The sequence below is a fragment of the Candoia aspera genome, chromosome 1, assembly GCF_035149785.1.
Source record: "Candoia aspera isolate rCanAsp1 chromosome 1, rCanAsp1.hap2, whole genome shotgun sequence".
Classification (NCBI taxonomy): Eukaryota; Metazoa; Chordata; class Lepidosauria; order Squamata; family Boidae; genus Candoia; species Candoia aspera.
In genome coordinates this window covers 240,357,249-240,384,029 of record NC_086153.1, presented here as the reverse complement: position 1 = coordinate 240,384,029, position 26,781 = coordinate 240,357,249, and the positions used below count along the sequence as shown (strand labels likewise).

Here is a 26,781-nt window from a genome sequence, read left to right as displayed (position 1 = left end):
TTTTAATCGTTTAGTTGTTATTAAGAAACAAATAAAAAGTATAAAAGGTGAAATTTTCCCTCAACCTGGCATTAGTTGACAGACAGTACAGCACTTATTCAGAAGAAAATATCCCTGAAAACCTATTTTCCAGAAACAAATAAATAGTAATTGTATGTTCAAAAATAATTCACTATTTTAGAACAGAAATTCTAAGTTATATTACTGTTATTTATTACTTTGGCTTACAAAAATTCTTCATATACCTTTTGATCTGTATATACATATATAAGTCCATTCATTCTGTAAACAGTTACAAAAATAATCCAGATCCTTATACAATTACTCTGCTGATGGTATCATGTAAACAGTCTTCTTCAGCAGCAGCCACACTTCGCAAGTCCTCTCTTTCCTTGCTGCAATAGTAATAAATCTACAAAGAATCTCACCTCATTATAGCCTCTCTTCCCTACTCATATTTGGAAGGAGTAGAAAGAATGAAGTTTATAGAAGAAGGAATTTGGAAGCAGAGCAAGAAAAAAGTATGTCAGGGAGCTGAGAGCTATGCTTGCCATTTTAGCAAATACCAACCGATATTCTTGTCAAATGCAGCAGAGATTAACTGGATCAGAATCCTACTCAAAGCTTCTAGTTCTCCTCTGGCTTCTGCCAACCAGTGGTAAAAACTCCACCAGTTTTAATTAAAATGGTACTACCTGTCACTTAATGCGGGGATTGTCCCTCCTCAAGAGAAGATCCCAAGCCAAACCAATCCATCCTTTTGATTTTTTCACCCCAACTCCAATTATTGACACCAAGCCCTCTCCCTCTCCATCCCCAAATCTTTTTCAACTCAATCATATAGTCTCAGTCAAGCCCACACTCAAGAAAAAGTCAGGACATTTCAAAATGCTTGGCATGCAAAAGAGAAAATCTTTTCTTGAAGAGTAGATAGAGGAAATATTGGGTTGCATGTTGCTTGAGCATAAGATTTTCATTTATTCAATTCTGGGTCACGTTATGAAAATGTCTAGGCTGGTCCTGATTGTCCCTTTCATTGCTGCTGCTGCTGCTGTTCTTGCTGCTGCTGCTGCTCTGGGGCGAAGGTGGACACCTCTTGCTGTTGTTCCTGCTGAGCTGGTGTGGGAGTGGTCAGAGTGCTGCAATGACTGTCGACACACTCACACTCATCAACATGGATGTAAGAATAATCCATGGTTGAGCCATCGGAGCAAATCAGGGTCACTTGCTTCTTCCTGACCTTTCGCTCTTGACAACACTTGCATGTATGATCCATTTTATTTGCTTTATACGAATACCTGGATGGTAAAAGCAAATTGAAGCTGAGATAAGCTGCTACAGGATTAAGTCTACCCCTCGCCAAGCATTACTTGGTTCTAGCAGAACTTCATCTTTTCAACGCCATCTTCATGGCTTTGGGCAGTCAAAACATTATAACCTATCTCTAGCAATATAATGCAGTGTTTCTCAACCTTGGCAACTTTAAGATGTGTGGGCTTCAACCCCATGGCTGGCTAGGGAATTCTGGGAGTTGAAGTCCACACATCTTAAAGTTGCCAAGGTTGAGAAACACTGATATAATACCTTCAGGGCTGGAACCAGTTTCGGGGTCCATCAGGCATTCTAGTGTTGATGGGCCAGCACAGCTTTTTCCTTCTCTTCCCTCCTTGTTCGTTGTGGCTACTCTCTCCTCTCACCCACCTGCTTCCCTGCTTGCTTGCCTGCTTGCTTCTACCTTCTCCTCCTCTTTTGACGTCTGCCAGACATCTCTTCTCCTGCTTCTTGATCATTTGCCAAATTGTTCCTCAAGGAACGGGAGCTAGGCCTGCACACTGATCCATCTAAAATGACCTTAAATAGGATTTCATCTTCATCTGGAATAATTTCAGATGGTAGGCAATGGGCCAACAATGGAACTGAGTCTTAGCTCAACTTCCATTTAAAAAGTTGGTAGATGAAAATAAAATGGCATCTGGACTACTTAGCAGACATCCTAAGAATCTGACCTTGGATAAATTCTTTGTATTCATATCTCATGGCATTTGAAGGCTTTCTAAATTTTGTGCATAGAGTTGTTTCACATTGAGCTACCAAGATGCAATAATCTTCCTGGTTACTTACTTTGAAATACTGCCACAGCTGCCTTCACAGTATGTTGAATTGATAGGCGAAGAAGCTTCACAGCCATTGTGTTTTATTGTTTTGGTGAAAACTTTTGGTGCACAGGGTACTGTTACTGGGAGTGGAAGAAAAGAGAAACAGTAAAAAAAAAATAAATCAGGACTCCGTTATCACAAACATTGTAAAACAAAAAAGAAAGTGTACAAGTGTAACGTGTGCATGTAAGATGGTATCTAGTGTATGCTTTGGATGTGATGAATGGATAAAGACCACGTCCATTATTTCTGTACAGAATTGTGGGGCTACAAATCCAGCAACTTTCCCATCAGCTATGCTGTTTGGGCTTGAATGGAATTGGAGTCCAATACTGTCGGAAAGGCTACGAATTCCTCTCTCTTCCCATGTTAGATTATCCTCTGATGCAGCTGATATTTCAAGCATGTTCAGGAAGCCAGATGGATATTTGGCTTCTATTTTCAAGCCTTGCCTTACCAAACTTTAGGAAATCTGTGCTAAACATGTAATGAACATGAACACGTAAAAAGGCAAAAATTGGCTTTATGGCCAGTGAGAATCTGAATTTTTTGACTTATGCTAATATAGTTGGCATGTCTCACCATCCAGTTTGCACATCCTGCAACAGCCATCCTCAGTTAATATCACATCCTCCTATAAAAAGAAAATAGTTCAGAAATTAATTTATGACACTAAAACAATCACTTTCTCCCTGTATGAGTATCATTTGTTTATCCTGCTGAAAGATCCACACTAGGATTAGAACTTCCCAGAAGAATACAAAAAAAAAAAAAAAAAACCAAAACAACAATATTTAGATCTTTAGTACAGCCAACTTGGGCCATAAACCTATATGCCAGGAGTGGGAAACTAAATCTATCTCTCTTTTATTTAGTCTGTTTTTTTTTGTTTTTCGTTTTAGTCCTTAGACACTGCTGACTACTATTTCACAAAATTCAAAGTGTGCCATCTCATCAATGTTGAGGCTGGAAAAAATTGCAGTGGGAGTATAAATCCCAAACAGGGTTGACTTAGTCTAAAAAAATTAACTGTGCAAATTCTTCCCAGCAAAAACCAGTGAGAGAAAATCTCAATCCCAGTCAAGTGTGAGAAACAACCTTAGTCAATGTACATTGTTTTCCCAACCACAGAATCCCCTGCTATTCACTTTTACAAGGAAATGTGTATCACTGAGCTCAGTAGGATTTAGTTTGGAATAGACAAAGACAGGATTGCACAGTTCAATTGTAAACCTTCCATAATAAAGTCAGTTCCAATTTATTATACTTTTGATAAGCTGCACTTTCACTGCATAGCATCAAATACTGTATACTGAAACAAAGACAGTTGGGTCAATGAAACTTACAGGTTGGCATTTAGCTGGATCAAATGGAGGGCAGGATTTCTTGATAGTGACAGTAATATATTGGTTCTCAATAAGATCACATTCATAGGAAGTACAGTTGTTTCCTGGTGGGTACCAGCTTTCTCCTGGCTGAAAATAGCCACAGTTGTAGTCATTTATTCATTTTAGAAGATAAGATAAAATAGTTCAGGAGCATAAACTTCTCAATTTCCCAGAGAACAGAGCTGGGGAGTGGGGCGGGAGGTGCCCTGCAGTTAAGTTAGAGGTGTCCTTAAAGCACAAAACAATAGAAGTGAAAATTTTGGAGAGTTGGGGGATACAGCAACTGGATAAATCCTAGCATTCCTCAACTATGCCGGATGTGGTTTGTTAGATTGGTGCTTATGGAAGTTTGATGGTGCCAGTTGGCTTGGCATGCCCACCAACAATGGGAGCTTGGCCTGGCGTCGAGATACGGCTGCTCCTCCAGGGAATCTTGGAAAAAGGATGTCCCCTGTCATGAACTCAGTATGAATGAAGGTGAAAAAGCGGAATTTCAGATTTCCTAATTTGATAGATTAGGAATCTATCCTAATAGGAATAGATCTATCCTAACTGCCCAGGGTCCCTCCTTGTGGGGGAGATGGGCAGTGATATAAATGTGACAAATAAATACTTAAATAAAATAGGAAGAAAATATTTTCTTCCCTGAAACTGTTTAGTTTCACAGTTTTAATACACTTGTTTGCCTCCATTCATACCGAAGTATATTCATCAATCTATAATAGAATATATTTTTTACTTTTGCCATCAGCAGCATACCATCTAACACAGAAATTGTATGAATTTGGTACTGAAAACTGTATCCTTTTTGCTGATTCCTGGTCTCCAGGTAGCTCCAATGTAGAATACTTCCACGCTCTCACACAAATGCACTTTCATTCTCCATTCAATCGATTAAGTCTCTTGACAATTATTTTATTTATTTATTAGATTTATGTCCCACCTTTTAAAATTGAAACTTGATCCCTGGGTCGGATGGACTGAGAGAACGTGACTGACCCTGGCTATTGTTGTTGTTATTACTAGCAGCATTTGTGGGGCACTTTAATGGCAATTCAACTGTCACTGCTTCCATGAGTACAGAATGATGGGTTTTAGTAAGAGGTAGAGGGTTTATGGTATGGCATCTCCAAGCAGAACTAAATTTTTATGGGGCATCTATATAATATCTAACAACTTTTTTTCTGCAATGGAACGGACCACAGCACATATTTTGTCTGCAGAAGTTCCAAGTTAAATTCCTGGCATCTCTCAAGTGCTGCAGGATAGAGAAGGACCATCATCTGAAGCCTCAAAGAACTTCTATTATCTACAGATTATTGTGGACAACTTGATCAGTGAGTCTGCCAGAGAGCCAGTGTGGTCTAGTGGTTAAGGTTCTGGGCTAGAAACTAGGAGTCTGTGAGTTCTAGTCCCTCCTTAGGCATGAAAGCTGGCTGGGTGACAATCCTTGACAGCAAATAGTATGTGGCCTATCCTCATACTGTTTTCCTGAATGAGATTACTATTTCTTCTAATGTATCATATAGTTAATTAGATCTTGATATATACCCTTAATCTTGTAACAAATAAGCTAAGAACTTATTCTTTTTTATAACTCAGTAGTTTTTCTTCATCAAGTTGGATAACACGGTATTTTCTCCTGCATTGCACTATTTACTTTTCTTAGATTGAAAAACTATACTTTTTTGGCAAAGAGTTTTGAAGTTGTTTCTGCTCATTATTAAGGCTGAGAGCCAGTTTGGTCTAGTGGTTAAGGTTCTGGGCTAGAACCCAGGAGACTGTGAGTTCTAGTCCCACCTTAGGCATGGAAGCTGGCTGGGTGACTTTGGGCCAGTCACCTTCTCTCAGCCCAACTTGGTGCAATGTAGACTAGCCTCCTCGTGGTGCACCCTGGGCAATGTGACTTGTCACAGCTAAATAGTCTACACATCTCTCTGCTGGACCTCACAAGGATTTCCCAGCAAGAAAAAGCAGCATGAACACCAAACTGCTATGCCATACAATTAAAAAAAAAAAAAGTGAGTCTGCCAAGGCATTTTTCTCCATTCTCTATTTTAATTTATACATCACCATGATTTTCTTAAACAGACAAATAAACTAGTGGTCAGTCTCAGAGGGCAATAATAAAAATACATGGGATGCAGTTGAGATCAGGTTAGCTAAAATGGATCGTGATCATTCAAGCAGAATTATTATTTACTGTTTAAATTAAAATCCCTGCCTTCTTTTTACCAGTTGAGATACATGAGTAGGATTGAACATGAATTTGATGTACAATGGAGTTAGCAAAATGTTAAGTTACCTTGATCACTTGGTTAGGATAGGAGTCCACTGTCAGAACACAAGCTACTGGAGTGCAATGACCACAACATTGTCCATGTATTTCCTTGTACTCTTGACCCTGTAGTTCAGAAAATATGGGAAGAAATTCATAAACCAAAGATCCTTTTTTATAAGGTGGTGAGTGGATAGATAGATTCAGAGAGATTCAAAGCCATGATTTTTTTTTAAAAAAGAACAATGTGACTTACCATTGGGCATCTTTTGTCACATGCTTGAGACACACACTCCACCTTGTTTTCTGGATCTTCTGTTTCAGAGCATCTGCATGATTCACATAATCCTCCTGGCATGACCGCCCCAGGCTGAAGAAAGACAAAAGAGTAACAGTAATAAATCACTCTAACCTGATTTAATACCTTGGAAATACTGTACATGCTTTGATAGTGGAAGAGATGTTTACATTAGAGCGGAAATCCAAATTACAGTAACCAAACACACCATGAAGGGAGTTGTCTTGACCGTAAGAAAAAAATCAGTACCTTTATTTGTACCAGGCAACCTATTTGTGATATGCTCTTCAGAAAGAACCATGCTTGATACCTGTGTTTTGGTCTTTAAGATGCCAGGTGAAGATTTTTTCATTGGTCTGGCATTAAGAAAAAGTCAACTCACTATCTGGCTTCTATTTTAATTGTGGTCTTGTGATTTTGTGTGCTCTGTGTATAAGTGCTTTTATTCTCACTCTTGGCACTGCTGATGATTTCATTTTGGTTTATGTTGTAGTTTATTGATCACCGTTGATTGCATGATGTTTTAAATTCCATGGTATTCCTACAAGGAAACTACATGTGTTGAACGGGATAGAATAAATGGAGTAAATAAAGATAAGGTTGAGAATGGATACAAATAACAGCAGGATTTTATATTTTTAAAAGGGAGGATTTCATCATTGTCATTCCTGGAAGTCTTTACTGAGCTAGAGAGGCAGGGATGACCTGCTGTAGGAAATGAACTATTAACATTGGTCTTGTATTAGTTGTTTCAGTGGTGCTATTCTTCATTTTAGACTTTGTATTTCTAGGTGCGAAGATTACTGCAGATGCTGACTGCAGTCAGGAAATCAGAAGACGCTTAATCCTTGGGAGAAGAGCAATGACCAATCTCGATAAAATAGTTAAGAGCAGAGACATCACACTGACAACAAAGGTCTGCATAGTTAAAGCAATGGTGTTCCCCATAGTAACATATGGCTGCGAGAGCTGGACCATAAGGAAGGCTGAGAGAAGGAAGACAGATGCTTTTGAACTGTGGTGTTGGAGGAAAATTCTGAGAGTGCCTTGGACTGCAAGAAGATCAAACCAGTCCATCCTCCAGGAAATCAAGCCAGAGTTTTCACTTGAGGGAATGATATTAAAGGCCAAACTGAAATACTTTGGCCACATAATGAGAAGACAGGACACCCTGGAGAAGATGCTGATGCTAGGAAGAGTGGAGGGCAAAAGGAAGAGGGGCCGACCAAGGGCAAGATGGATGGATGATATTCTAGAGGTGACGGACTCGTCCCTGGGGGAGCTGGGGGTGTTGACGACCAACAGGAAGCTCTGGCGTGGGCTGGTCCATGAAGTCACGAAGAGTCGGAAGTGACTAAATGAATAAACAACAAATTCTTCATTTTAATGAAAACTACTTACATTGTAGAAGCTCCCATTGACAACACAGCCTGGTAGTTTCACTGTGGGACACAAAGATATATTATAATTAATCTTCATATTTGCTCTCAACAGATCAAATCAACTGAGAAGGAAAATGACAATGAAAATGGAAGGAATTTGCTCTTTAAAAGTTGTTTTTAAGGTTTTAAGGGTGTGTAGTGTAACAGAAACTGTGTATTTAGCACACAGTACTGTATAGGATGCTTGGGGAATTTAGTCTTTGTGTATTCTAAAACATTTGGGTCTGACCCAATGTATACCTCAAACACTAGTCTTTCCTGGTGAGCAACATATACGTTGGACTACAACATTGAGTATTTCCAGCAAGTATGGCTTAAACAATTTTACACAGTCTTTTTCAGGCCACTGCCTGGGATTGGAACCTACCTATGTGCATCTTTCCTACTGTTACATAACAATATGCAGCAGGACCAAAAGACAATGAAAATGAATGTTTCATTTAGAAGTACACATTTTAAGAACAGCTATGTCTATGATGTAAATTTTAATACTTTGAATTACAAATATTCATGTTGATAAAATGTTTAAAAATTGAGATTAAGGCAGATATGGGATAGAACAGATTTACAGATTGGATTTACTTTCATCCATACATGTTCCATACAAATAGCATCCTTGCAGAAACATTCAGTAACTTTGCTAGGATCACCTCCAGTAAGGTCAATCAACTTACCTGGGCCTTCTAACAGTCCTCACATTATTTAAGCATGGAAGAAAAAACCAGTCCCTTTAAAACTGTATGTTGTTAATTGGCTAGCAGCAGAAATGACATATATAAGGAATTAAGGATGCAAGTGTAGCACAAGTATCACTTTACATCAGGAAGTACATAAAGCCTACCTCCAGCTGAAGAGATCTCCTCTGAAATGGCTTTCCATGAGAGAGGATGAATATGCTTTCTGAGTATTTGTAGGCATTGGAATGTGAGATAGGGGAGGATTTTACAACAATGCAGTTTTTAACAATGACTCAGTTCTTACCACAAGTGATGTTAATGCAGCAGCCTCCTGGCAGGTTTTCCTTCTTTAATTCATATCCTAGTGGACAGGTTTCAATAGACTTGGGACAGTGAGAGGTGTTGCACACTACAGAATGAAAAATAAAAAAGGGGTAAGAGCAATGAGTGAATTAAATTCAATATATTTTAATATTTATTAGCATACTTTATCTTTCTGTTATTTTTATCACAGAGCAACTCAAAGAGTAGATTAAACTAAGTTATAGTGAATCCAGTAAATTGCATATTTAAGTATAAATTTGACCACTGGTCTTTATAATCCCGGGTCCTATGGTTTAACTTCATTTTCACCAAAACAGAGTTGGCAGGGAGTTTCTCAACAGTCCAGTTATATCCTATAAGTGTAAGCTTTTGATCTCGTAGAGAGCAGGAGGTACATCTACATTTGTACAATGGGCAGATTAACTTCTATCCTAGATGATTTACAACACTGAGCCTTGGCTAAACTGAAGCATCCACTGTATCCCAAAATGAAAACTGGAATGTTAACTTAGGCCATTTACAATACAGTATTTGTGAGAATTACACCTACCACAATGTTTCTGAGGACAGCACTTTTCTTCAGGGGTGAATATTGTGATGGGTTCAAACCCTTCAAAAGAACATTCCAGAGGAGTAGGTTCTGTAGGACATGGTTCTTTTGTACATTGTACTACAAGAGAGTGTTCCTCACAAGTACATTTCTGGCAATTGCTAATCCACGTTTCTCCAGGCTGCAAAAAGAGATATTTAAAAAAATTATATACACTATAGATTTCTTTTACATAAAAAGCTATGCCTAAGCAATTCCACTGCACTATAGCAGCTGCCATGCATTGTTGATTGGGAGAAGTCGATTTGGTCCACACATGGGGGAAGAAAGTTGTGCAAACAAAGGTGTGCACACTTAGTACAGTGGGTTTTCCTGCTGCTGGCTGACACTGAGACAATGGATGTAACTTTTTCTGTTGTCTCATTAAAACCCTCCAAATGATGAAAAAGTCTTAAAAAATGTTTAATTTCCATGAAGCTCCTATTACCCTCAGAAGTTCACCCATCTATAGTTTATGAAACAATAAAAGCTTTAATACTTGCCGCTTTGGGTAACCCATCTGGTCCAGTACAACCTGGAAAAAATGTATATATACAAATGGATATTTTGCACCAAAGAACATCGGTGTTCTTTATTTGATTTATAATATTTTACTATATTTTACAATAGTGACTGTGGGCAGCTTACAACATTTAAAAACAACACAAAACATTATATAAAACCCAGCAATACATGCGGCAGCTGCAGAACTAAACCAGTCTAGGTGAAACAATAAGCACATCACGGCTTCTCACTAACACTCCAACCTCCATGCCTGGGAACATATCCATGTCTTAAGGGCCTTCCAAAAGGCCAGCAGGGTCAGGTCCACTCTGATCTTTGGGGAATAGTGTTCCATGTGGCAGGAGCAGCAACTGAAAAGGCCCACTTCCTGGGTCCCACAAGCTGACATTCTCTAACTGGCGGGACCTACAGCATGCCTCTCCTGCTAGATTTAATGGGAGGGATTTTACTTATTTTACTTATTTAGAAAGCAAGAAGCTGCTGACTGCAGAGGCCTATGGAATCTAGCGTAATTTCTTCTGTCTCCTGGATCAAAAATTAACAGGAAGATGCTAGGAATGTTAGGCAACCTGAACTTCAGATATTACAAGGAAAGTTGTGGCTGTACTTTGTAGATTTCATGGATAAATAATAATAGAAGTTCTTCATTCTACAAGGATGCTAATCTATTGCCAATTGACACTTGTAGAGGGATTATCATACAAAGAAAACTTTTTAGAATGCATTTGTGGAGGAAAAGATTCTCTGTTGAACAAAACCTTATCTGTGTGAAAGAACACCCTATTTTAATACATCTCGTATATTAATACAAGTGACCTTAATTATCCAGGATCTTGTTATTCAATTTGGTGTACTGCAGTTGGTAGATATAGACCAGATCTCCTTATCTATGGTAAAGTGTTTCACATATCCATATTTTTGGGTGCATGGTTTTGATCCATCCATCCATTTATTATTTAAGTGATAATCTCCTTTTAATGAATAATTTCTGATCTTCCTTCCTGGAAACTACTGAAATCGTACCTAGCTGACCTGTCTCTCTAGCAGTCCCTTTGCATTGTGGTAGCCACCCCTTATCTTAAATAAGAATACTTACCACAATCAGAGACACAGATATCCTTGTAGGTATTGAAGAGTTTGGTTCCATTTTTACAGAAGCAACCTTCTGTTATTCCAGTCTCCTGAGGGGCACTTCAATGAAAAAAGAAGCACAAATTAGAGTAATAGTTGTACCCCTGAACATCCATGCTGTGTGCGCAACCTAATAAGGACTAAGGGAGGAATCAGATGTATAATGTCAATGTCTCTTGAGAAATCTAATAAAAAAGTCAAGCACCAAATTACTTGCATTATGATGAATCCCATCATAATATTCTGAATTACTTGATTAATCCTTGTGGTGATTTAGTTCTCTGATTCTATTTATGGTGATGTTTTAGGTTCATATGTTTGTGAAACCAGTGAGTGTCCAATGGGAATGCAGTGGGACATAAATGTAATAAACAAACAAACAAACAAATAAATCCCCTTATTTCTTATTTGGTTGCCGCATCAACATATCCATCTTTCCTTGAAATGGCTCAAGTGGATGTAAGTGTTACTAGTGATCAAGTTTTATCCTCCTTGTGTGAGAGAACTAGGCATAATGAAAGAGGAGGTCCAAGTCCATGAGGTCCAAGTCCATGGCCACAGAGTAATTTTTAACACAGGATAGATTTATGAAACCATGATTGAAATAAATCCATAGCCCTATTCTTGCATCCACAGAAGAATAAGTTTTTCCTGACGAAGTGGAAAGGAGAATTCTTATTCTCTGCACATACTCTCAGACTTTAGTCCAGAGGGTACCCCAACTCTTTGGAACAGATTTTGGGGGCAAATATGATTATGCAGATGGAGGAAAGGAATATAACTTATTATAATAGCATTAAGCATCATAAATCATGAAGTGAGAAGGGGCTATTCAAGCCCCAAAATCAAACTCTGAAGGGGAAGATCCAAGTATGGAGAAAATTATTTCTTGCGAGCTGGAAAATTTGTTTCTATTAATGCAGCCTAAAATTCTATTGCTTTTTAAAAGTCACATCATACAGACAGTCTTCACTTAATTACTATAATAGGGACAGGAAAATTGGTTGTTAAGTGGTGTGGTCATTAAGTGATACACCACGTGACTGGACCTGATTTTACTACCATTTTTAAGACAGTTCTTAAGTGAATCCAGCTTCCCCAAAGGACATTTTTTGCCAGAAACCAGCAAAAATGGTTGCAAATTGTGATCACATGACTACAGGATGCTGCAACTGGTCATAAATGCAAACCGGCTGCCAAGCGCCCAAACTGCGATCACGTGATTGTAGAGGTGGTGCTATGGTTAGTAACAGTCGTAAGTGTGAGTATAGGTCATAAAGCCCTTTTTCTGAGGCTGTTGTAACTTCAGACTGTCATTAAATGAACGGTTGTTAAGCAAGGACTGCCTCTTACTGCTAAGTCATAGTCACTTTGTGATCAATTACAATTCCCTTTTCATCCATGCGTTTCCAAGCTGGATAACCCTTTTATATTTCTGGGCATATGCTTTTTTCTTCCTAGGTGATGAATTTTGCATTTGTCCCTATACAATTCCATTCTTTTATTTTTACCCACTTCTCTAATCTCTTGATATTATTTTGAATTTTGCCAGTTTTGTGTCATTTGAAAATCTGATAACAATTTCTTCTGTCTCTTCAGCTAAGTCATTAATGGAAACATTGAAAGGTACTGGCATCCTGCCTGATACTTTCTACTTTGATGAGGAACTACTGATGAGCTCAAAGTGCACTGAAAGAGAGCTAACTGTGGATCCACCTAATGACATGACATCTTGCCCATATTTAACTAGCTGGCTAATCAGAATGTCATATGTTGCTTTGTCAAACGATATACTGAAATAAAGATTCCCACAGTGAACAACGGAAGTTACCTAATTTTAAAAAATGGATTAGTCTGGCAAGACTTATTCTCAACCAAATCCATGCTAACTTCTAGTAATGATTGCTTTGTTTTCAAGGTGTTTGGCCATGCTCTAGAATTTTCCAATATCATTGTCAGATGGAGTAATCTGTAGTTTTCCTGCTCCCCTTCTGAGAATAAGGACATTTGCCCCACTCTAGTAACCTGGTACTTCATATGGTCTTCAGGATTTCTCATGGATAATTAGAAGTTCAGACCATTGGGGTTTTTTTTTATTAAATCATATGGCATAGCAGTTCAGTGTTCATGCTGCTTTTTCTTGCTGGGAAATCCTTGTGAGGTCCAGCAGCCAGATGTGTAGACTATTTAACCGTGACAAGTCACGTTGCCCAGGGTGCACCACGAGGATGCTAGTTTACATTGTACTGAGCTGGGCTGAGAGAGAGTGACTGGCCCAAGGTCACCCAGCCAGCTTTCATGCCTAAGGTGGGACTAGAATTCACAGACTCCTGGTTTCTAGCCTAGAACCTTAACCACTAGACCAAACTGGCTCTCAGGCCATTGGTAATTTCTAGCATTTAATAATCCTATTATGAAATTTGAATGTGTACAATATCAGGAGGATATTTCGTTTCTATTAAGTTTGATCTGAAATCTAGTTCATTCAAGCAGCTCCTTACAATTGCCTAAATCTAAGCCCAAATACTTCGTCCACCACCACTTTTCTTTCTATTACCCTTTTCTGCTTTTGGTTATTCTTTTGCGATTTTCACTGATGAGCTGCTTCTTTTCTCTTCCTTTTCTTTTGAATATAATAAAACTTTGTTCCACTTATGTATTTTAAATGCAAATTCAGCATGTTATTCATTTCATCATGACAATTGTAATCGTTCAAGGCTCTTTTGATTTTTACTTACCTGTTATCACATGTGGGAGGACTGATGGGGCCACATGGATCATATACTTTATCTGTAGGACAGCTAAATGCTATAAATGAGAAGAAAAATAAGCTCATCATTATATAGAAATGTATTTTCCATACATTTGGCATTTGGAAAAAGTTTCAGTACAATTTTTTTCTCATGATTTTTCCATCCCATTATCTAATTTACACACATCGAAAAAAGAAGAAAAAAAAAACCACCACAGCAACTACAACAACAACTACATGAATAGAAATAAGCAATGATTCCAGCCACATGCATGGAATATTTAATTGGTAAATGAATCAGAAGTCCTCTCTCTCTGGGTATCACTTTTTTGAGTGCCACACAAAGCTCTCATTGACGGTATACTTGAAAAGCTAGAAATAAGGAAGTGAGGAAGGAATTATCATATCACTGGTAAACACAATAGGACTGATTGACATTCCAGGACTTACGGCATGCATCATTGGTCTTCTCTCGCCAATCAATACAAACACCTTTAGAGGCACAGAGAGAAGCATATATCTCTAATCCTGAACATTGCGTGGAGATATTTTTCATATGGCAAGCATCAAAAAGACAGCCTCGGAAGTAGGGATCTGGGGGTATGATCTTATGGCACTCAGAGAAGATTCTGCAAAAATACAAGAGGTGCTTAGTGTAGAATAGATATTTCTGAATAAGTACACATTGCTTTACTCATTTAGTTGGAGCTTCCTTTAGAACATGGGACTATTTTAAATGGAAAATGAAAGGGAATGATTAAAAAAAAAGGCAGAACCTGGAATTTCTGGTCCAAAGAACCTCCCACAAGTGATAATACTGGCTGTGAATTAGAAGTTTTCCAGGTATAAAATCTTTCCAATATCTATTATAAAAGGACAGTTTTCTGGAGGAAAGACCTGTGAACTTTCAGTGATTGTACAAATGTACATTAAACCAACAGAATGGAAAGCATTTAAAGGAAATTAACTATAATGTGGTTATAACTTATATTACATTTTTGAGACACACTTTTTAGTAACCACAGAAATGTTATAATGTGGGAGATACAGTTTGAGAAAGATTGCCTTATTACATCTTATTTACCACTAGAAGCATTAAATGTAAAGCTAGGCAGCAAGGAACTTCCCTCTAGTTCTCTTTGTGGCTGGTCTGATTTCCCTGATTGAAAGAGGGATACTCTTAGAACTGCCCCTTCAGCCCACTTCCTGCTGTTCCCAGTTATAACTTCCTGCTCCTTCTTCTTCGCCCTCCCCCACAAGAGGACAGGAAACTAAAATGTGCTGGCTTTCCTTCTTAGGATAATATTGTCATATAAAGTTTACATGTCCTTTTGGATTTTGAACATCTTTTTCTAGATCCTCGACATGGGCTTGGTTCCACTAACATTTGCATCCGAAGTGGGAACTTGGTGGACTTGAAGGATTCTAACCAGGGTAACCTCAAAAAATTTTCTACAATAACATTAGAAAATAGATTTTTCTGATAGATATAAGACTGGGTTATCCTCCCTTCTAGTTTTCTACTTCTGGGTTTCATATGTGGATCTAAACTGGCCTAGCTGGAGAGATATGCCTGCATTTCCATGCCAGGCTTGCTAAGTGAAATGTGAGAATGTTTAGAATACAACCCAAACTGCCTATTATAGAACTGTTCACTATACAGTTTGTATAGACCAGTTTCTCAAACTTGGCAACTTCAAGCTGTGTGGACTTCAACATGGCTGATTGGGGAATTCTGGGAGCTGAAGTCCACACAGCTTGAAGTTGCCAAGGTTCGGAAACACTGGTATAAACTAACAGCCTTAGATTCTATTGCAGCCTTTCTCAACCTTTTTACCCTGGAAGAGTCCTTGAAATAATTTTCAGGTCTCAGGGCCCCGCTGCATAAACATTATAGCTACAGCTAGCTATTTTTTGGCACATGAGTATATGCATATGCATATGTATTCACAATCTCTCACAGAATTTCTCTCATGGAATCTTAGTTGAAAAAGGCTGCTCTGTTGTGAGGCCCATCAAACAAGACTTATTACTGCAGAAAACTAAACTTTGGCACAATTTTCTATTATACCTCATACTAAAGTCTCTAGATTAAGGTAATGCATTTAGTTGAGAGAGAGAGGGAGGGAGGGGGAGAGAGAGAGAGAGAGAGAGAATTTTCTGTTCATCAGAGGATACTGGTCAGAATCCATAAATGGGATTCTTTGAGTCAAAACAATTTTTCTTAGGATCGGGATTTGTCCCTGCCACTGGAGCTTCTAGCAAGCCTTCAAAATCTACAGGAAGATTCCTCAACACTTTGTAGCAGATTTGAAGATGTGCAAAAGACTGCATAGGTAAGAGGGATAATGGGATTCCTGTTGCTTGAGCAAAAAATCTTATTTAATCCACCATTATGATTACATTCACTGGGTAGCAAAAATGAAATATAAAATAGTTTCTATCTTACTCATTCAAAATAAGGGAACAGAGAGGAGCTGGGCTACATGTTCCAGGTGGAGAAGTTGTAGTTACTGTTGGTGCAGATGGTGTTGGTCCAAAGCAATAATCTTTTTTAGGATCAGGCACTTTCCAATGGGGAGCCATGTGGGAGCAATCCGTTACTTCACCATTTGGTAAGCGACATTCATCTGTTCTATTGTTAGTGCAAGTACCTGAGGAAAATAACATGAAATCATATAAAACACAAATGATTTTTGACCCAAGGCCAACCAAAGAGAACAGATTGCTAGTACCAAACACCCTCCAAAGGTGAACCACCAGGTTGGCAAAGGCTAATGCAGGCATTGGCACTGATTTCATTTCATACACAGAAATTTCTCTTGAGTCTGAGGTCCTGCAATGGTGGCAATATAACAAAACTCTACTGCTGCTCAGGTGGGCATAGCAAACAGTACACTGTAATACTCACTGTGTTTACAGCCACATGTTTTAGTGATCATAGAACTGTAGCTGTTGTTGCTATAGTTGCTGCAATGTGAGTTTGTTTTCAGTCCAATTTGTTTGCAAACATGGGCAACTTCAAACTGTCCTTTGCTCCTATACATCTTTCTTGTTAAATATATAGTAATTTCCTTCTCACCCCTATGGATGGCATGTGACTTTCTCAACCTCAGGTCCTCTACCAGAGACCTGGGAATTTGAGGGTTCTACGCAGTATCTTAGCTGTTCCTGGCACTGCACTCTCCTGGACAGAGAGCTCTGATGTTGTTCCTGGGATCTGTTGGAGCCACTCTCCCAGCTTAGGAGTCACAGCCCCAAGTGCTCCTTCCACCAGTGGGACCACTTTGGCCTTCACTTTCCATGTCCTCTCTAGTTCTTCCTTCAGGCCCTGGTACTTCTCCAGTTTCTCATACTCCTTCTTCCTGACGTTGCTGTCACTTGGCACCGCTACATCTTTCACCACCGCTGTCTTCTGTCCTTGTCTACTACAGCAGCTCATCTTTGGATGGCATCTTACAGATGTAATCCTGGATGCTCTAGGTTTTGGCCAGGACAGTGGCTTTGACACTCACCAAACACTGCCTGTCCTCTTTCTGGCTGGTGTACAGTCTCTGGGTGTTGGACTTGGGGTAGAAACCTCCATACATTGCAAGGAGCTTCCAGGTCTTCACGTTGGCAGCCTCCATGTCCTCCTTTGGCCAGCTCACTATACCGGTAGGGTATCTGATGACTGGCAGGGAGTATGAGTTGATGGCATGGATCTTGTTCTTCCCACTGAGCTGGCTCTTCAGGACCTGTCTTATCTTTTGGTGGTACTTGGATATTGCTGTCTTCCTTGCCTCCTCACTGTGGTTCCCATGTGACTGTGGGATACCAAGGTACTTGTAGCTGGTCTGTATGTCTGCTATGTGGCCTGCTGGTAGTTCCACCCCATCAGTCTTAACTACCTTCCCTCTCTTTACTACCATCTGGCCACACTTTTCCAGTCCAAATGACATCCCAATGTCCTCACTGTAGATCCGTGTCAGGTGGATCAGCGAGTCAATTTCTTGTTCACTCTTAGCATACAGCTTGAAGTCATTCATGTAGAGGAGGTGGCTGATGGTAGTTCCACTCTTGAACTTGTATCTGTATACAGTCCTTGTGATTATCTGGCTGAGGGGGTTCAAGCCTATGCAGAACAGCAGTGGGGACAGTGCATCACCTTAGTATATGCTGCACTTGATGGCTACTTGTGTGAGCTGTCTTGAGTTGACTTCCAGTGCTGTCTTCCACAGTCCCACTGAGTTCTTGAGGAAGATCCTTAGTGTTCTGTTGACTTTGTATCCACTAGGCATTCACAGATCCATGTGTATGGCATGAAGTTGTAGACTTTCCTGTAGTCAATCCAGGCTGTGCTCAGATTGGTCTGTCTAGACCTTGGGTCTCATGCGATCGCTCTATCTATGAACAACTGTTGTTTTGAGCCTCTGGTGTTATTCCCAATGCCCTTCTGAGTTGTGCTCATGAACTGGCCCATATGGTCCTTCAGCATGGAGACTATTATGCCTGATAGGACTTTCCATGTTGTGGGGAGGCAGGTTATATAGTTGGATGGTGCTGTTCCCTTGTGTGCATCTTTCATGATCAGCACTGTCCTTCCTTGTATTAGCCAGTCTGAGGGGGAGCCTGCTGCTAGGAGCTGGTTCATCTGTACTACTAGGCATTCATGCACTGCTGTTAGTTTCTTTAGCCAGCAGGTGTGGATCATGTGATGATGACTAGTTCCTGTTCTGTGAGATCGTTGTGGTCTGCTCTCAGGTCCTACAGCCATTTTGCACTGGTGTTATGTGTCTTGTCTTTCTCTCATATGTTCTTCCAGTACTGTTCAGTTTCTGCTGTTGGTGGCTCTGTTGTTACTGTCTTATTGCACTGCAATTGAGCGTACATGTTGGATGGTTCTTTGGAGACAGGGCATTTATCTTCTTGGCCTCTGCTTCTCTAGTTCATCTCCTTAGCCTGGTAGCCAGTTCTGTGAGCCTTTGTTTAGCAGTCTCTAGGGCTTCAGATGGAGTCGGGCCCTTGTATTTTTTCAGTAGCCAAGTCTTATCCTTAATCTCCACATCCTTCTGTAGTTCCACCAGCTGGCTAACTTTTCTCTGAGTTGCCTTGATCTTAGCCTCCAACCTCATTTTGCGGGGGCGGGGGGGTGTACTGCTGTTATTCTTGACCGTGTAGCCAAGCATCTCCAGGATTACGGTGGTTGTAGCGTATACTAATTAATTGGTTTGAATTATGGTGGCAGTAGGGATTGTTGTGAGGGCTCTATTGGAATATTCTAGCATACTATCTGATGGTACTTCTCCACTGAGCCCTGGTAATCAGTTTCAAGGGTTGACTGTAGCTAGTTTATCCATGATCTGATGCCTCATATCAGCTGCTGTGCTCTGTAATGGAGGCGGTGGCAGTGAAGTTCCAGCTTCAGGTGTTGGCTGGACCTCCAGTTGTTCTTCCAGATCTTCCTGAGTCCGGGATGCGATGTGTAGTTGGTCTATCTCAAATTGTGAGAGTAGTTTCCTTTTCACTATGTTGAAGCATTCGGTAACTAGCTATTTCACAATTCATGTGGATGTAGGTCTTTTGTCCATCCATAGTTCCCTCATACATTCTATATCCCCTCTCATTAGGTCTACTGTTGTAGTAGCATTCCATCAATTCCAGGTTCTCTTGTCTCATCCATGTATGGTTTGTTCCAGTATTCCACTTATTGTCAGATTGTCCTGGTTCCCCAACTTCTGGTGCAGACCTTGTTAATCTGGGCAACATCCAAGCTGGCATGACTCTTTTAGTTCATGTTACTCTCATATCTGAGGTAGGCAGGTGAAGCATTGGGGGGCTTTGTCCAAGGACTCCTACTGGTAAGGTAGGTACCAGTCAGGATTCGAACCCTGGTCTCCTGTATTAAATGGCAGTGCTCTAACCACTATGCTATCCATAGCTATAACCAGTTTGGTCTAGTGATTAAGGCAACGAACTAGCAACCAGGAGTCTGTGAGTTCCAGTCCCGCCTTTGGCATGAAAGCTGGCTGGGTGACCTTGGGCCAGTCACTTTCTCTCAGCCCAACTCTCTCAAACTCCCAGGCCTCTGGTAGAGGACCTGAGGTTGAGGAAGACACATACCACCCATAGGGGTGAGAAAATCCTTTTTTATATATATAGAGTAAGATGTTTAGGAACAAAGGATAGCTTGAAGTTGCCCATGTTTGCAGACAAACTGGACTGAAAACAAACTCACATTGTGTATATATACAGTATTCCACCAATATATTCTATCTATCATCTATCTATCTATCTATCTATCTATCTATCTATCTATCTATCTATCTATCTAGTCCACCAATCCCTTAAGAAAAGCAGATATCAAGAATCCAATGTTTTATAGCTCCTTACTCAGTTTCATAATGCTATTGGAACACTCTCCATCTTCAATAAATAGCATGCACTTCCTTCTGCCAACAGACCACAAGTCAAAAAGTGATGGTACCAAAACTTTGAAACACACTATACTTAGCAGCAAGTAGAAGCTGTTCTGCAGTTGTTTGCAAAAGCTGACATAAAAGCAGTTGGGGAAAAACAGAGTTTTTACAGAAAATAGTATCAGGAAGACAGCTCGCTGTTTGCATCGTGTGTTAGTGAGGCAGCTATTGCCTAGTTATGCTATGACGCCTTGTAGATCTGCTTTCAGAGCCCCTAGACTATATTACTGAATATTCCTGGAAAAAAATATCACTTATTTTGAGATAAATGCTGTAGCTTTCCATTTTTATTTGCATCAGTAATTAGGAGATCTAATATCCAGGCTGAATGAAAGATAAGTGACATTTTGGGAAGACAGTCAAGTGTATATGAGAGAAGCAGGTATTTTTCTAACAGAAAATATAAAAAGTACTGTTTCAGCTCAGCTTTAAATGCATAAGTGGTTGCAGATGTGTCATGGGACAACAGGAGCTTTGATGGGATTAAAACAGTTTTCTTACCACATTGTCCTTCGGTATTGTTGCTAAACTTGCTGTATGGAATCTTTACTGAGAGCATTAAACCACTGAAGGTGATAATAGCTCCAATGTCAGGAATTTCAACCACCATATTAATGCCAATTGTGTAGATATAAATACCGTCTTTCTGGAAACCTGCCTTGACAACTTTCCCGTTGAAATAGATCTGCATAGAAGAAAGATTTTGCACCAGAGAGCAGTTTTGTATCAGAGTCAGTTTTGATCACACGTACTTTTAAAAAAGTAATGTATCTGCGTGTTTAAAATAATTATCTACATATTTTGCATAGATTTGCATAATCTATTTAATATGTGTCTTATTCATTTCTCAGCAAATTAAAATTACATGATCTGAATATGCATGAAACCTTGCAGAATCCTATGGAGGATGTTCCCCTCTTCTGAGGTGGCTTTCCAAGGGTTGCAAGATACACATTTGCTAGGAAAAGCCACATGGATCTAGTCATGCTTGTGACATATACTGAGAGGTGCTTCAGGGTATTCACTAAAGCAGACTCCCTTTTTTCAGGGGTCACTGTGAACCTGAACAAATGGTACAGCTGCTTTAAGAGTCTGATTAACCTTACTTAATCATTTATTTAAAGTAGCTACATCTTTTTTCAGGCTCACACAGAGGGGCTGCTTTAATGAATAGCAGAAAGGGTCTGTGCTTGTATGAGGTCCAGAGTATCTTTTCTGAATCATTTTCAAAGCATACATAGCACCAATAACTAAAGCTTAAGTTTTTCATCACACACTGATTGTCTTTTATCTGCATCTTTGTACCGCTAAGCAAATCAAACCAAGTGAGTAGTACATAATTCTTAGATTTTTATAATATGCCATAGTTATTTTGTACAAGAATGCTTTGTGCTCTTTTATGCAAAACTAACTTCACATGGCTATCTTTTTAAAATAAAACTAGTAGTTAGGCATTCAATTTAAGAAATATTGATACTTTTACCTTCTTGCTATGTTTTTTGACATTATTATATAGACTTAAGATGAACCCATCTATGCATGTTTACAATTTGGTGTCTCAGCCATTATGTAAATTCTGAAATGCTGGGATGTGTCTCCTCCTCCTTCCCCCTCCCCCTCTTCCTCCTCCTTGGCAGAGGTCTTGCATCATGTTTCCTTTTATTTTTTAAAGTAACCGTATTAGGTTCTTCAGTGTTCTATAAATTGGTTTCAGTCTAAACTCCATTGCAGATTAAGGCTGGCTTTTCTACCCTTCCTTTCTCTGCCAGATCCCAGTCATCTCCCTAGATGGTCCCTTGAAAGTAGGAAGTAGGAAGATTCTGCTAAGTGATGTGGCCTGTGACCTGAGTTGCACCATAATGACATGACACATGTCTTGTCATCACTTGTCCTCTCCATAATCACCCAAGACTGTCTCTACCCAATTTTCTGAAAATTTAGGTTCTGTCCATCTCCATTCAGATCTCCAGATACAACATACTGTATATTTAACTTCTTTAATTTATGGCTAATGGCCTAAACAAATCTCACTATTTTCTACATATTAATATATGAGAATATGATAGCTCCTTATTCAGAATAAATCCTTTTGAACTCAAAGGGCTTATTTCTGATAAACAAGCCTAGGACTGCATGATAAGAGAGGTACTTGAAATATTTTACATTGGGCTATTTATGGCATTATGTGGGAATATTTCCATTTGCACAGGAGAAGTTCTCATTCCTCTGTAACATCTCACACATGTCCCAGATTTGTTCTAGAGAATTAAAGAATTTTGAGATATGAATGGAGGTTACATACAAGGAAGGGGGAGTGTTCTGCTGGTGAATGGCACTGGATCTCACTTTCAAATTTTACCTTGTTAGCTTCTATTCCATTAAAGCGTTGGTGAGTTAACACTATGTCTGAAGAATTGTAGTGTATAATAATAGACTGGGGACAGGAAAGTTGATCTTCTGAATCACAGTAGTAATTATCAATAAGGACTTTAAAGTTATCATATTTCGGTATAATTTGTTGCACCAGTACGTAAGTGCAATTGTCCAAGAAAGTGTAGTAGATTCCATCAAATGTGATAAAGTGAAGGTCACCCCAGAGACTACAAATACCTGATAAATTAGGAAAAAAAAGGTGACAGTTAGGACTATAAAAAAACACTGAACCCAGAGATTAATAATATCAGTGAAATAACTCATATACTATGAAAAGTTGACCAAACTACATTATTAACACAAAACCATTCAGAAATACAATTTAACTTACATTCACATTCATAATGATAACAACAACCATCCTCTGAGAAGACTTTTATCGGTGGATAGCCGTTTTCACACACAATGTTCTGTACTGGTGGACACTGCACTTTACTTATCACAATGTTGTTGTTTCCTAAACAAGTTGCTTTGGTGCAGTTTGCTATCCATGTCTCACCCTCCTGTGGGGGGGAAAAAAACTTGTTTACAGTTTGACCCAACAAAGCTCTGTGTGTATATGCATATAGTCCATCCATTAAATTACGTTTCATGAATAATAAGGTGGAAAGAGACAATTTCTGCCCTACCTAACTGAGATTTGACTTTTTGGTCTCTACATTTTGTAATTTAATTCATAAATATCTTGATATCAAGATCCTTCCTTTCCTTTCTTTAAACAAAGTTGTCTGAAGGAGACACTACTTAGAAAAGTATTTACCCCAGCTGATGAAACTGTCTTTAAGTAACTAGCAGGTATAGACAATTTGACAATGATGTACAAAGTTTATTTATAATATCTTTCTCTCCATACTACTTCCCATTAAACTTCAGTTCTGCATCAGTTCAAAGCATTATTTGCAGCTCTCTTGAGTTGCATAACCTTTCTGTTCTTAAATGGAATGTCTGGAATTTGACATTTGTTTATGAAGTTTTACCTCAGCATCCAAAATTCAGATCTTTTAAAACATTCCTATCTCCTGAACAGGTTGATAACCATGAAATAAGAACCAAGTTCACAGGTCAATATAAACCCCAAAGGAGGACAAACCTGATTTTAAGATGATCCCATCCCAAAAGGAAGGGTAGACAAGAAGAAAAAAGAAACATAGATAAAAATCCTACACGATGCTCATCTTCCCTACTTTGTCAATTTTGGGTTGCCAATTCTAGCCTGGAGATAGAATTGCCAAGTAGGCATATATGTGTATGAATGCATATATGTGTGCATATATGCCTGTCAAACTCCCCCCTTCCCAAAAGGGGGAGATAGTGCCAGGATTTTTTTTTAAAAAAATGAAGTAATAAATATAATTTAAAAGTTATTGCCTGTAAAATAAGATATTGTGTATGTGTGCCTTCAAGTCAGTCTTGACTCTTCGTGACTGCCTAGGCCACTCCCTGCAGTTTTCTTGGCAAGATTTTCAGAAGTAGTTTGCCATTTCCTCCTTCCTAGGGCTGAGAGAGAGTGACTGGCCCAAGGTCACCCAGCTGGGTTTGTGTCAACAGGAACAGTTTGATCCTGTTGGGCCCGAGGAAGTGGACAGGATCCTCTGGACTGTAAACACCACCACTTGCCAATTAGATCCATGCCCCTCCTGGCTGGTGAAAGCAGCTCGGGAGGGGACATGTGGTTGGGTCCAGGCGATGGTAAATGCATCCTTGAGAGAGAGGGTATTTCTGGTAGCCTTCAAGGAGGCGGTGCACCCCCTCCTCAAGAAACCATCTCTGGACCCCAGCATACTGGACAATTTTTGCCCAGTCTCCCACCTCCCCTTTTTGGGGAAAGTAGTTGAGAAAGTGGTGGCGTTGCAGCTCCAGAGGATCCTGGATGAAACAGATTATCTAGACCCCTTTCAGTCAGGTTTCAGACCTGGTTATGGGATGGAAATGGAATTGGTCGCACTTATGGATGATCTCTGGCAGGAGCGGGATGGAGGCAGTGCATCCATCCTGGCTCTTCTTGACCTCTCAGCAGCTTTCAATACCATCGACCATGGTATCCTTTTGGGTCGGCTCAGGGAGTTGGGGGTGGGCGGCATAGTCCTGCACTGGTTCGCCTCCTTCCTCCAGGGCCAGTCCCAGTCAGTGTTGATAGGAGAGGAGAGGTCGGCCCCACAGCCACTTCTTTGTGGGGTGCCGCAGGGATCAGTACTCTCCCCTCTCCTTTTTAACATCTACATGAAACCGCTGGGCGAGATCATTTGTCACCATGGGATGAGGTATCATCAGTATGCCGATGATACTCAATTGTATATCTCCATCCCGGGCAAAGTAAGTGACACCGTGACCACCCTTTCCGAGTGTCTGGGGACTGCGGGGGCCTGGATGGAGAACAACAGCATTGACTGAACCCTAGTAAGACAGAGTGGCTGTGGATTAATGGCACCTCGTGTGCCAGGAACTTGTCATCTTTAGTGCTGGATGGGGTCGCACTGCCCCAGACAGATCCAGTGTGTAACTTGGGGGTCCTCTTGGACTCACAACTCCTGCTCAAAGAGCAGGTGGCAGTTGTGGCCAGGAGGGCCTTTGCACAACTTTGTGTTGTGCGCCAGTTACACCCTTTCCTGGACCGAGAGGCCCTCCGAACAGTCACTCATGCCCTGGTCATCCCCCATATAGATTACTGTAATGCGCTCTACATGGGGCTACCCTTGAAGAATATCTGGAAGCTACAGCTGGTCCAGAATGCGGCCGCGCAGACAATCTTGGGTGCTCCAAGATTTGCACACATAACACTTTTGTTGTATGAGCTCCACTGGGTCCCAGTTTGCTTCCGGGTCCAATTCAAGGTGTTGGTTATCACCTTTAAAGCCCTACATGGCATGGGACCAGGATATCTGAGGGACCGTCTCATCCCTATTACATCGACCCGCCCCACCCAGTCATGCAGGGCGGGCATGTTATGGACCCCATCTATAAAAGAATTCAATCTAGCAGGGTCTCGGAAGCGTGCCTTCTCTGCTGTAGCTCCCGCCCTTTGGAACATCCTTCCCCCAGAGGTGAGACAAGCCCCCTCACTCCTGGACTTCCAAAAAAGATTAAAGACCTGGTTTTGTAGGCAGGCTTGGAATGGGAGGGCAAATAATTACACCTGGGGATGGCTAGCACCATGAAGTGATTCGGAGGGACCTACCACACTGAAGGACTGATTAAGATCTCTTCGCCATGTAGATTTTATTATATTTATATTTTTATTGTATTTTGTAATCGTAATGGTTTTATATTTTAATTTTGTTTTATTGTAAGCCGCCCAGAGTCCCCCCGTAGGGGAGAGATGGGCGGTGAATAAATTTATAAAATAAATAAATAACTGAACAGGTTGTTCTGTGGATGGGGGAAAAAGCAGAATGGGAGAGGAAATGGGAAAAGAGAAATGCTAAGTACGTTTTGAGTCAGTGTCCTATTTCTTCAGCTTTACATTTCCTTCATCCCATTTCACCTTTTTCCCCCTACTTATATACGTGTAAGTGTGCACTTTACCCTAACATTCCCGTTTCTGCATGTAATTTTCATGAAACACATATTATGCAAGCAACTGTACTATGCATTTTGCTGTACAAGATTTTCTAATATCAGCAAACTGGTATACTCTTCTCTTTAATATCCACTTTTTTTTAGTTGGGATATCACTTGGATTCTGTTCAGAGATTGCAATTTGAATCAGTTCATGTTTGTTTCATGTTCCTGATACTTCCTTGCCTTTATAGCATTGTAGGACTCAGACTTAGGGCTGATCCCTGAAGAAAAAGGGTGATTCGCCAAGAAGCTCAGGTTAGTGCCATGTGTCACATAAATCTCAGTAATCACATTTGGAATGGAGAAAGGTTAAGATCTCCTTCCCTGACTAAAAGAACCCAAAATATATTGGAAAATACATCATACTGAAAACATTATTATCGCCAGGAAAAAAAAATCGTACCTTCCGGGGCGGTATAGCATCAGGACAGCCTGGCAGTGGAGTAGTACCAGTTGTAGTGGTAGTAGGAATGGTGGTGAATACTGTGGGAGTTGAGGTGGGTTGCGGTGTTGTTGATCTGCATGGCCCTTTGTATCTTTCAATGGAGCATGTTCTACCACAAATGGCAAAATAAAGGCAACCGTCACCGTCTGTTTCCCTATAAATAATTTCACCTACCAAAAAACCCATATAAACAGGATTAAAGAAAGATATCAAATAAGTGCATACATAGCAGAAAACAATGTTAGAAATAATCCGCCAAACAAACCCAACAAAGAGATAGAAATAAGGAAATTTCAAAAATTATCAGTCGAAAGAAACCCAACAAAA

General features: G+C 40.0%; 1 protein-coding gene across 1 annotated transcript in view; it reads right to left on the bottom strand.

The window, feature by feature from the left end:
• Positions 1-387: 387 nt before the first annotated feature.
• The window catches only part of LOC134507293 (mucin-5AC-like), a 75,251-nt gene continuing 48,857 nt past the window's right edge, over positions 388-26,781 (bottom strand). The window contains exons 32-49 of the mRNA XM_063317825.1: positions 26,413-26,624; positions 22,783-22,954; positions 22,378-22,628; positions 20,520-20,703; positions 16,010-16,214; positions 14,011-14,189; positions 13,547-13,616; positions 10,774-10,868; positions 9,656-9,687; positions 9,114-9,294; positions 8,544-8,648; positions 7,522-7,562; positions 6,079-6,192; positions 5,850-5,948; positions 3,503-3,631; positions 2,739-2,790; positions 2,122-2,236; positions 388-1,298 (exon numbers count right to left, since the gene is read on the bottom strand). Coding sequence (XP_063173895.1) covers positions 1,034-1,298; positions 2,122-2,236; positions 2,739-2,790; positions 3,503-3,631; positions 5,850-5,948; positions 6,079-6,192; positions 7,522-7,562; positions 8,544-8,648; positions 9,114-9,294; positions 9,656-9,687; positions 10,774-10,868; positions 13,547-13,616; positions 14,011-14,189; positions 16,010-16,214; positions 20,520-20,703; positions 22,378-22,628; positions 22,783-22,954; positions 26,413-26,624 — 2,501 coding nt within the window. The 3' untranslated portion in view covers positions 388-1,033. The remainder of the gene's footprint in view (positions 1,299-2,121; positions 2,237-2,738; positions 2,791-3,502; positions 3,632-5,849; positions 5,949-6,078; positions 6,193-7,521; positions 7,563-8,543; positions 8,649-9,113; positions 9,295-9,655; positions 9,688-10,773; positions 10,869-13,546; positions 13,617-14,010; positions 14,190-16,009; positions 16,215-20,519; positions 20,704-22,377; positions 22,629-22,782; positions 22,955-26,412; positions 26,625-26,781) is intronic.